This window comes from Rana temporaria, chromosome 3 (assembly GCF_905171775.1).
Source record: "Rana temporaria chromosome 3, aRanTem1.1, whole genome shotgun sequence".
Classification (NCBI taxonomy): Eukaryota; Metazoa; Chordata; class Amphibia; order Anura; family Ranidae; genus Rana; species Rana temporaria.
This window is the reverse complement of record NC_053491.1, coordinates 426,703,254-426,715,752: the sequence shown is the minus strand read 5'-3', so window position 1 is coordinate 426,715,752 and position 12,499 is coordinate 426,703,254. Positions and strand designations below refer to the sequence as shown.

The following is a 12,499-nucleotide window of genomic DNA, read 5'->3' as shown; positions in this document are numbered from 1 at the left end:
CCATAGAAGATCTGTGGTTAGTTCTCCAAGATGTTTGCAACAACCTACCAGTTTTTTTTTAAAACGGTGTGCCTAGTGTACCTAGAAGAATTGATGCTGTTTGAAGACAAATGGTGGTCACACCAAATATTGATTTGGATTTTTCTTCTGTTCGTTTAGTTTCCATTTTGTTAATTGATAAATATAACCTATTAACACTTCTATTTCTAAAAAAACATTCCTAATTTACAGCATTTTTTTGCACCTGCCTAAAGCTTTTTGCACAGTAGTGTATGTGTACAAAATGTGGTGTTGAGGGTAGACTGGTGAAGGGTGGGCTATGTTCAGCATTCCTGTCATGCTATTTATGCTATGAAGTATTGTGAATGAGAGGCAAAGATTATGGTGCCTCTACTGTACTGTACTCTACTGCGCTGTGGAGTTATACTTTTAAAAATCTTTACATGGCTTGTAGTGCAGTAGATGGCCGCTAGAGGGCCACCTGCCCACAAGTCATTAATTGTAAGATCCAGCATCTCTAAAGTTTTTTTCCCCAATAGTGCTTCACATCTTATATCTAATATGCAGAGCATCATTTTGCAGCTGTAGCAGAAACATCTCTAGGGATACAAGAGACACCATATTTCTTCTTATTTTGTATGATTCAGAGCTGCCTGCAGTAAAATGCAGAGAAGGGGATGAATTCACCCAGACCGTGATATTTTGTTAAGGCTGGGTTCGCACTGGAGAACGCAGTGGCTCACAGTCCAGTGCGTCTTCATTCACTGTTTTAGGTCCGATTTCAGCACAAATTTGGGCTGAATTCGGACCTGAAATGGACCAAAAGACGCACAGGACTCCTGTGCAATTCACACTCGAGCCAGTCACAATCTCCTGCTATGCGAATTGGATGCGGAAAAAACCCACATCCAGATCCCAATAGTGTGAACCAAGCCTAAGCCTAGGTTCACATTGAAGCAATTTGGCATGCGATTTGACGTGTCAAATCGCATGCCAAATCAGCTGCTATTACCGGCAATGGCACCGTCCGAATCCCAATTCCCAAAAGTAGTTCCTGTACTACTTTTGCTCACTTCGGTGAGCGATTTGTATAGGAACCCACACAGAAATCTGTCAAATCGCCCCTTAAGTCAGACTGCATTGCCAGGTTGAAATCATGCGATCTGAACTCGTACAATTTCGAACCCGTCCAATGGGAGCCTAGGCTTAAAGGGGTTGTAAACCCTCATGTTTTTTCACCTTAAAGCGGGGGTTCACCCTATCGACAGGAAAAAAAAAAATTTTTTTTCTTTTACCTTTAAATCAGGCACTGTAGCGCGAGCTACAGTATGCCTGTCCCGAATTTTTTCCCCCCATACTCACCTTGTAGTCGTCCATCGAAGATACCGGGGAATGGGCGTGCCTCTGGAGACGGAGGATGATTGACGGCCGGCTCTGGCGCGTCACGCTTCTCCGGAAATAGCCGAAATAGGCTTGGTCTTCACGACGCGTGCGCATAGCCTGTGCGCACGCGCCGTGAAGAGCCGAGACCTACTCCGGCTGTCTTCGGGGAGAGTGACGTGCCAGGGCCGGCCGTCAATCATCCTCCCTCTCCATAGGCACGCCCATTCCCCGCGGGAGCCGGAATCTACGATGGACGACTACGAGGTGAGTACGGGGTTAAAAAAATCGGGACAGGCATACTGTAGCTCGCGCTACAATGCCTGTCTCGATGGTAACATCATGGGATTGTGGGTGAACTACCGCTTTAATGCCGCCGAGGGACCCCAGAACAGGTGGATCGGGGCCACTATGTGCAAAATGAGCTGCACAGTGGAGGTACAGTATTTATTGGCGTATAACGCTCACTTTTTTACCCTGAAAATAGAGGGTAAACTGTGCCTGCGTGTTATACGCAGGGAGCTATGGTAAGTTTTTTTCCTGAAACTTCCCTCTTAAAGTTAGGGTGTGTGTTATACGCCGATAAATACGGTAAGTATGACAAGTTTGTTTAATAAAAATAAAAAAACGTAGCTTTACAATCACTTTAAGGAAATAAAATAAAAATAAAAAACACTGCTATCTGGAGTGCTTCTTTAAAATATCTGATGCAATTTTCCTTTAATTTTTCTCTCCCAAAATAATTGCATATGTATGAATGCCATGATATAGCACACGGAAAACCAATATACAAATTATCTCTATACATTTTTATTGGGTGTTGTCCCTAAACAGGCTGTACAAGCTATACACACCTATAGCACACCTATAGCATAAATGATAGGTTATCCCAGAGAAAGTCCTGGCCAGTTTCCAGGGTGTGAATTTCATGGTGGCAGTTAGTATAAAAAGGGACTTGTCTCCATAGTTGTGTGAACTCCGCTCTGCTGTGAGAGGTAAGCAAAAAGGTAAGAAAAATGTTCAGGAAAAATAGAGATATTTGTTTTATATTAGATAATGTTATGTTATATTCCCTTGGTATGTCTTTTTTCTTCTGGTTCAAATTTTTTATTGTTTTTTCTTAGCCTGGGGGTTATTTACTAAAGAAAAATCCACTTTGCACTACAAGTGCACTGCAGCTGTCCCCCGAAAACCGAGAAATGAATGAGCACATACCCCTAAAGTATTACTACAGATAAATGTACATTTTAAAATGAAATCGCATAAATTCGATTTTTTTCTCCTCTTGCAGAAACATGGCGTCGCTGACATTGTTGGTTTGTTGCCTGCTAGTTGCATCCACATGTAAGTACCAGGGATCCTGCATAGCATATACTAATTTTACTCTGCATGCTAGATAATAGTTTTGATAATGAATTGCCTTTAAATACTTATCTATCTTACTGCCTGTGAAGCTGATCTTCTCGCCTAGAAACAATGGCTGAGGAATCTTTTGCATCCTACATTTCACTACATTAGTATCAGATGCCTGTTTCCCCCTATGCTGTGGTTCCATCTGCTGCCCCCATGTCACTTCAGGACCTTGGGGGACAAATACAAGAAACCATAGTGCACAGTGGGGGAAACACTTGTGGCTATGCAGCTGAATATTTTTCTTTACAGGGAGTTCTTATTTTAAACGTTTTTTTTTTTAATGGAGACATCACTTTAGCCATTTCTCGACCACCCTATAGCCAAAAGACAGCTACAGCACAGTCGTCTAGTTCTGGAAGGGTGTCCAGGTATGCCCCACCAGTGGCCCTTTACCATGTAATCAGCTGTGTCCAATCAAATCTGATCACCTGTTAATACACTTGCTGGTTATCGACATTCCTATCCTCTCCTCACAACATGAGAGACAGTAATAGGCAATTGTGACGGGACTTTTACACTGATAATCAGGGCACAACAGTGTCCATCAGTGCCGCCTATCAGTGCGACCTATCAGTGCCCATCAGTACAGCCACATCATGCACATCAGTGAAGGAGAAAAATTATTTATTTGCAAAATTTTATATCAGAAAAACAAAGAAAAACATATTTTTTTCAACATTGGGAGACCGGGTAACTGGCAATTGTGACAGGACTTTCACACTGATAATCAAGGCAATGATCATCAGTGTACTAAATATCAGTGCAGCCCCAACAGTGCTGCATATCAGTTCCTCCTCATCAGTGTGACCTATCAGTGCAGCCTATCAGTGCCCACCAGTGCAGCCACATCAGTGAAAAATTACTTATTTGCAAAAACTTTTGAACAGAAACTAAGAAAAACATATTTTCTTTCAAAAAATTTCAGACTTTTACGTTTGTATAGCAAAAAATGAAAAACCCAGCAGTGATTAAATACCACCAAAATAAAGCTCTGTCTGTAAACATTTTATATGGGTATGTACTATGCCAGTGATGAGGAACTCTGGCACCCGAGATGTTTTGGAAGGACATTTCTCATGATGCGCAACTACACTGCAGAGTGAATGAGCATCATGGGAAATGTACAGTAGTTCCAAAATATCTGGGGTGCCAAGGTTCACCATCACTGTACTATGCCAATGCTAGGGTTTATTATTGTAGTCACAACAGTAACCCTCAATATTGGTGTCAGAGCCTGCAGTACTAACCCCCAATATTGGTGTCAGAGCCAAGGGTAATAACCTCTAGCACTGGTGTCAGTGTCTTCAATAATAACCCCCCCACCTGCAATGGGGACAGTGTCTGAAATAAATAACCCTAGAACTGGTGTCAGTTTCTACAAGAATAATTCCCAGTATTGGTGTCAGTGACCACAATAATAACCTCTGCATTGGTGTAAGTGAACACGATAACATTTTGTAAATCATTTTGTAATAATTTTCTCCTTCACTGATGGGGAAGGCACTGATGGGCACTGAAAGGCAGCACTGTTTGGCATAACTGGGCACAATAATAACCCCAGAATTGGTGTCAGTGACCACAATAATAACCCCAGCATTGGTGTCAGTTACCACAATAATAACCTCAGCATTGGTGTCAGTGGCCACAATAATAACCTCAGCATTGGTGTCAGTGACCACAATAATAACATCAGCATTGGTGTCAGTGACCACAATAATAACCTCAGCATTGGTGTCAGTGACCACAATAATAACCTCAGCATTGGTGTCAGTGGCCACAATAATAACCTCAGCATTGGTGTCAGTTACCACAATAATAACCTCAGCATTGGTGTCAGTGGCCACAATAATAACATCAGCATTGGTGTCAGTGACCACAATAATAACCTCAGCATTGGTGTCAGTGACCACAATAATAACCTCAGCATTGGTGTCAGTGAACACGATAACATTTTGTAAATCATTTTGTAATAATTTTCTCCTTCACTGATGGGGAAGGCACTGATGGGCACTGAAAGGCAGCACTGTTTGGCATAACTGGGCACAATAATAACCCCAGAATTGGTGTCGGTGGCCACAATAATAACCTCAGCATTGGTGTCAGTGGCCACAATAATAACCTCAGCATTGGTGTCAGTTACCACAATAATAACCTCAGCATTGGTGTCAGTGGCCACAATAATAACATCAGCATTGGTGTCAGTGACCACAATAATAACCCCAGCATTGGTGTCAGTGGCCACAATAATAACCTCAGCATTGGTGTCAGTGGCCACAATAATAACCTCAGCATTGGTGTCAGTGGCCACAATAATAACCTCAGCATTGGTGTCAGTTACCACAATAATAACCTCAGCATTGGTGTCAGTGGCCACAATAATAACATCAGCATTGGTGTCAGTGACCACAATAATAACATCAGCATTGGCGTCAGTTACCACAATAATAACATCAGCATTGGTGTCAGTGGCCACAATAATATCCTCAGCATTGGTGTCAGTGGCCACAATAATAACCTCAGCACTGGTGTCAGTGGCCACAATAATAACCTCAGCACTGGTGTCAGTGGCCACAATAATAACCTCAGCATTGGTGTCAGTGGCCACAATAATAACCTCAGCATTGGTGTCAGTGACCACAATAATAACATCAGCATTGGTGTCAGTGGCCACAATAATGACTTCAGCACTGGTGGCTGTGACCTCAGTAATAACTCCGGGCATTGGTGTCAGCGATTGTAATAATAACTACCAGCATTGGTGTCAGAATCTGCAATAATGATCCCTGACATTTGAGTCCGTGCCGGCAATGATAATCCTCAACACTGGTGCCAGTGCCTGCAGTAATAACCCTCAACAATGGAGTCAGTAGCCGCAATAATAACTTCCAGCATAGATGTCAGTGCCTGCAATATTAACCCCCGACATGTGTTTCAGTAGTCTCAATAATAACTCCCAGCATTGTTTTCAGTGCCTGCAATATTAACCCCTAACATTGGTGTCAGCAGCTGCCATAATAACTTCCAGTCCCAGCATTGGTGTCAGTTGCCATAATAATTATCCCCAGTATTGGTGTCAGTGGGTGACAAAATAACCAATATTTGATCTTGTTTTACGCCACTTTCTCTACAATGTACCCCCATGCCCTATTATTTCTAAAACACAGCAAATCAAAGAGTGAAATCCTCATGCCATGAAGCGAACCTGCATATGTGTTTGAACTTTGGGGTGCACACCCTAATGCAATAAGCTGGGATCACAGACAGTTATAAAAGACCTGACAAAGGATCTAGGACTTCCCCACTCTGCAAAACTAAACAAAAAGTTGGTCATTATGTATACTGATGAAAACTGAACTGATGTTTCACTGTGGCCCAAAGCACCCCCTCATCAAAACCGTGTAGCATGTTTTCAAACATTGGACCTGTTGGGATCTGAGGAATGCAATGCATCAGCAAGTACACTCCCAATGATCCTGTGAGGTGCTCTCTATATTCCGTCGAGGGTTGCCACCTGTCTGGGATTCACTCGGACAGTCCTGGTTTTGAATCATGTGTTCGGGTTTCAGTTCACCTGAAACCTAGACACATTATTCAGACTGGAATGTGGCTCAGAACAGGGCCTGACAGGAGGGTGAGGGGGCACTATGTGCGCCAAACTACTATTCTCTTTGGAGCGTGCAAAGGTGTCCCAGGACTGTTATAATCCTATATAGCCGGATTCAGGTAGAGCGGCGTATTGTTAGGCGGGCGTAGCGCAGCTCATATGCGCTACGCCGACGTAACTTAGAGAGGCAAGGCCAGTATTCACAAAGCACTTGCTCCCTAAGTTACGACGGCGTAGCGTAAATGGGCCGGCGTAAGCCCGCCTAATTCAAAGTAGGCAGGTAGTGTGCATGTTTGATTCAAATGAATCGTGACCCCATGTAATTGCATGGCCGTATTAACGGCGCATGTGCGCGCATGCTCAGAATCACGTAGCAAATACTCCCTAATATATGACGGCTCAACGTGACTTACGCCCAGCCCCATTCACGTACGACTTACGTAAACGACGTAAAATCCGATGGCAGTTCCGACGTCCATACCCTAAACGACTTAGACCAGCTTTTTGGTGGTTTATCTTTACGCCGGAAAAACACCTTACATAAACAACGTAGATTACAGCGACGTGCGCAAGTACGTTCGTGAATCGGCGTATCTCGCTCATTTACATAGCCGCCGCGTAAATCAACGGAAGCGCCACCTAGCGGCCAGCGTAAATATGCACCCAAGATACGACGGCGTAGGAGACTTACGTCGGTCGTATCTTGCCACAATTCAGGCGTATCTGATTTTGAGAATGAGCGCATAGAAACGACGGCGCACATTTGGACTTACGACGGCGTATCAGTAGATACGCCGGCGTAAGTCTACCTGAATCCGGCTAATAGTGTGAATTACAGAGAACAACTGAGTTGACTTTCTGGCTTTGAAATGATGGCATAGTAGCATTAGTAGCTCTTTGACTGGTTTTACTTGTCCAGGATTGCTCTTTAAACTACAGACAAAAGTAATATCAGAGCTGTGGAACTATTATGCAAGGGCCGGTTCACACCAGATGCAGTCCAGTGCATTTTCAGATGCATGGACAGTAGATTATATGGGTTCCAATGGCATAGTTCACACCAGTGCAGTGAATTACTGTGCATTTTTTCTGCACTGAACTGTACTGGAACATGGCAAAATGTATAGAAAATGCACCAGAACACATCTAAACGCATACAAAATGCAGTGGAAAAACCGCCCCAGGAAAACTGGAAAAAAATAGGAAAATGCACTGGATTGCATTGAAAACGCATCAAAAATATGCATGCAAAAATGTATCCAGATTGAGTTTTTGTGGTCTGAACTGTAAGCAAAAATCCATTTGGAACACATCCAGAGTGTGTTTTTGTGGTTTGAACCGGCCCTTAAAATTTACATTGAAAAGATATTAAATAACATATAACATATGCAAAAATATCTTGGCTTGTGTTCATATTTCTGCAGATTCTCAGCCAGGTTGGCTTGGAGGATATAACATTTTTGGACCTGGTTTTGGAGGAGGATATCCCATCCCAGGAGGAAATGGAGGAAACGGTGGAGGATATCCTGTCCCAGGAGGAAATGGAGGAAACAGTGGAGGACGCCCCGGCACAGGTGGAAACAGTGGAGGACGTCCTGGAACAGGAGGAAATGGAGGATACCCTGGAGGACGTCCCGGCCCTGGAGGAAGTGGAGGATATCCTGGAGGACGTCCCAATACTGGTAGTGACGGAGGATATGAAGGTGGATCTACTAATACAGGAGGATCTGAGTGTAAATGTAAAATTCCAGAACTCAAATGCATAGATAGAAAAATAGATGGATCTAATGCAAAATGCCCTTCAGGTAAGATATTTTTTCATAGTAGATTATACTGTTTTAAAGTAAGCCTAATCCCAAGATAAATATAAATGCTGCAATTTGTTGAAGTCTCCTGAAAAATCAAGTTCCCTGGCTGTCATTCTCGTCAATCTGACCATGTTGCCTGGTTGTATCCTGGCGATCTTGCATTATGCTCTGAGGGCAAGATTCACAAAAGGGATACGACGGCGTATCTGCTGATACGCCGTCGTATCCCTGTTTCTATCTATGCGGCTGATTCATAGAATCAGTTACGCATAGATATCCCTAAGATCCGACAGGTGTAATAGTTTTACACTGTCGGATCTTAGGATGCAGTACCGCGGCCGCCGCTGGGGGGATTTCGCGTCGTAAACCAGCGTCGGGTATGCAAATTAGCAGTTACGGCGATCCACTAAATTTTTTCCCGTCGTTAGGTCGCCGCAAGTGTTAGTTTGCCGTCGCAAAGATAGGGCACCTTTTACAAAGTGTAAAATTAGTACACCATGTAAAAGTATACCCGTCTTTCCCGCGTCGCTTTTAATTTTTTTTTTTCCCCTGGCGCAAGTCTTTTTTACCTGTCGCGATTCACAAAACGTTGGCGCGTCGTAACTTTGCGCAAAGCACGTCGGGAAATTTGCGCCGGGAGCATGCGCAGTACGTCAGGCGCGGGAGCGCGCCTAATTTAAATGGGACTCGCCCCATTCGATTGGGTACGCCTTGCGCCGGACGGGTTTAGGATACACCGCCGAAAATTTCCAGGTAAGTGCTTTGTGGATCGGGCACTAACTTGGAAAAATTGCGGCGGTGTAACTTAAACCAGTTACGTTACGCTGTGCCCGGGCTATGTGAATCTGGCCCTGAGGCACTGTGTAATCAGGAACAAATAGGCAAATAAGGACATGTGACTGAGCCCCTGCCTCATTTCTTGTCATAGCCCTCTACTTTTTCTCTTCTGTAAGGCCTCGTACACACGGACGAACTGTCCGATGAAAACGGTCCGCCGGACCGTTTTCATCGGACATGTCCGCTCGGAGATTTCTGTCTGATGGTTGTACACACCATCAAACAGAAATCCGCGCGGACATGCCCGCGGACGTGCCCGCGCCGCGACGATGACGCGGCGACGTGCGTGGCCCTGGAAGGTCAATGCTTCCACGCATGCGTCGAATCACTTTGACGCATGCGAGGGCTTTCGGCCGAGCGGACATGTCCGGTGAGTCTGTACAGACGACCGAACATGTCTGACGGACAGGCTTCCAGTGGACATGTTTCTTAGCATGCTAAGAAACATTTGTCCGCTGGAAACCTGTCCGATCCGCCGGAAAATTGTCCGGTCGGACGTACAGACGACCGAACATGTCCGCTGAAACTGGTCTGCGGACCAGTTTCAGCAGACATGTTCGGTCGTGTGTACGGGGCCTTAGGCTCGGTTTCCACTAGTGCAACTGTCATACAACGTGGGACTGCAAAGTTGCATGATAAGTCGTACCCCATGGTTTCCAATGAGTACCATTCATATCTGTGTGACTTCAAGTCGCTGTGACTTCAAAGTAGTCCCTGCACTACTTTGGTCCCACTTTGATGCTATTTCGTGTCCCTAGACCTCAAGACGGCACAGGCATTGTTTCAAGGTGCGTCAAATTCAAACACTGCTTACCTGTAGCATAATGTTGTAAAAAAGGGTTTACAACCACTTTAACCACTTCACTACCGGCCCATAGTCATATGACATCCACAGAGGGGATCTCCCATCCTGGGTGGATGTCATATGACGTCCTGGGCTTTGTGCAGTGATATCTGAATGATGCCTGCAGCTAGAGGCATCATTCAGATATCATTCTTTCGTGCCAGCGATTCTGTGCACGATAAGAATGGACAAAGCGGCAGTTCCACCACTTGATCGTTCTTATAGGCGGCGGGAGGGGACATCCCCCCCCTCCCACCGCCATCCGGTGCTTCTCCGGGCTCTCCCGTGCCATCGGGGGCCGGAGAAAGAATCGTCAGGCACAGGCTAGGAAGCAATGAGATGACTGGTGACCAGATGGTCACCAGTCATCTCTATGACTGTCGGAAGCCTGGGCGCGATGTGATGACGTCACGCCCGGGTACCCGGAAGTAAACAAAGCCGCAATTGCAGCTAGTAAGCATGAGATCCGTGAATTTTTTTTCACAATCTCATGCTTTCCAGCTTGGAGGAGAGATGTGGAGTCTTATTGACCCCGCATCTCTCCATAAAGAGGACCTGTCACACACCTTTCCTATTACAAGGGATGTTACATTCCTTGTAATAGGAATAAAAGTGATAAGAAAAAAAAAAATAAAACGCCCCTGTCCCCGGTAGCTCGCGCGCAGAAGCGAACGCACACGTAAGTCCCGCCCACATACAGGAGAGTCAGGACGCTCTCTATGTTGCAGAGAAAGTAGCTGTGTGTTAGTGGGCGTCCTGACTCTCCTGTAGTCCAAGGGAGGGGGCGAGCACGACACTCCACACCAGTGAGAAAGCCTCGCATTACGGTGTGTAGTTACAGACAAAAGAACAGGAAGTGAGGATTTCTCAGAAGAAATAAGGACATTTAAAAGCAAAATGGAAGGATGAGGTAAGTGAAGGAGGACTGCACTAAGGTAAAGGAAGCTATTTAGGAAAAAATGGTTTACCTTTACAACCCCTTTAAGTCTTATTTAACTATATATTGCTATTTAGTGCATCTGACCATTATCTTTCAACTTAAAAGTGACGTAGTGCTTCCCCAGGCAGATGACGATGTTCCTTTTTTTTTTTCAGGCTATACGGCTACTTCATGCTCATGCTCCAATGGCTGTGGTACAAGTATATTTCCAGCTTCTGATTCCTGCCAATGTCAATGCTATGAAGTAGACTGGACCTTAGCTCGCTGTTGCAGGAATGAATAATGTACACAGCAGCACTCTTTACATCTTTTCATTTGCTCCTTTATTTCTGAACAGATCATTAAAAACATTTTATATAATAACTCTGAGATATGAATGAATTGCTAGAACAAAACATACTACCTTTTTGACACCAAAACACAGGACAACACAAAAAAAAAAAAAACAGTGAGAGGATTAACTTTTAGGCAGTTAGACAGATTTAAAGTGCAACTGTCATCATGAAAAAGCTGCTATACTGACCCCTTGTGTCAAAGGTGTGCACCCATGGGTGTGACAGGTGCCTGCACATATCCCTGTACTGCAGGGGTCTCAAACTGTTGGCTCTCTAGCCAGTGGCATTGCTAGCATGGTGGGTTGAGCACCCGGGTGACACCCGCTAGTGGGGTGACACCAACCCAACTCTCCAGATGGTGAGGAAAGCCCTGGCATTCAGCTACCCCGACCAAAACATCTCCAGCCCTGCCGCGTGCCCTGGTCTGTGTCCTTCTTCCTCCTAAGTCCCTGCTGCTGAGCCTGTCACTGTCTCCGCCCGGGTGGCGCGGCTGCAAACTTTTCTCTCCTCTCCAGCTGCCGCTACAGTTTACCTAGCCGTCCACCCTGCCCTGACCCCGAGCTGGTGCTGTAACGGCCGCGAGGGTGTCAGCTTGCATTGAGCAAGTGGCCGCCGCCGGCCCGAGCCTGAGGTGAGGGGGGTGTACTGTATACTGTACTTAGAGGGGGGTCTGTACTGAAGGGAGGCTATAGTTGGCAGGGGGGGAGACACCATTTGTTTTCGCACCGGGGGACACCACCCCTAGTGACGCCACTACCTCCAGCTGTTTCGAAAGTACAAGTCTCATGAGGCATTGCAAGGCTGACAGTGACAAACATGACTCCTTCAAGCAGAGGCATGATGGGACTTGTAGTTCCACAACAGCTGGAGGGCCACCAGTTTGAGACCCCTGCTGTACAGGGTCTTCAGCCTCCTTTAGCAGGCAGGGCCATCTGACATGCAATTCTTGAATTTTTAAGCACAGACTGACTGTGATGCAAGGGGAATAGCAGCAGTTCACAGTCGCTGGAATCTCACACACTGGTATGTACTCACATATGTCTTTGGTTAGTTGGATGCCCCATTCCAATATCAGCCAGACATATCTCCTGTGAATTCTTCAGACCAGATCCCCAGAAAGTAATCCCTTGATCAGCTCCAGAGAAGTTCAGTAGAATAGCCCCCCCCCCACCCCCCACAGATGGTCTGCCCAGAAGGGGAAGTCAGGTGGAAGATGGAGAGCTGAGGAGGCTGTCAGAGGCCCTCGCAGGGCGCCCCCTAGTTGGGGGAATGACCTTGTGTCTGGGGCTCGGGTGCTGGAAGAATCCACCAAAACACGCAGAGAAAACCCTTCCCGGA

General features: G+C 45.5%; 1 protein-coding gene across 2 annotated transcripts; it reads left to right on the top strand.

The window, feature by feature from the left end:
* The first annotated feature begins 2,323 nt into the window (after positions 1 to 2,323).
* On the top strand, positions 2,324 to 11,189 carry RETN (resistin). Of its 2 annotated transcripts, none has more exons than XM_040346259.1 (4): positions 2,324 to 2,375; positions 2,672 to 2,724; positions 7,822 to 8,202; positions 10,982 to 11,189. In XM_040346259.1, exons 2-4 carry the CDS (start codon positions 2,676 to 2,678, stop codon positions 11,107 to 11,109), a joined length of 558 nt encoding a protein of 185 aa, XP_040202193.1. In that variant the 5' UTR covers positions 2,324 to 2,375; positions 2,672 to 2,675; the 3' UTR covers positions 11,110 to 11,189. The 2 variants fall into 2 exon arrangements, with proteins under 2 accessions (XP_040202193.1, XP_040202192.1); XM_040346258.1 differs by having other exon boundaries at positions 2,332 to 2,387.
* Positions 11,190 to 12,499: the final 1,310 nt, after the last annotated feature.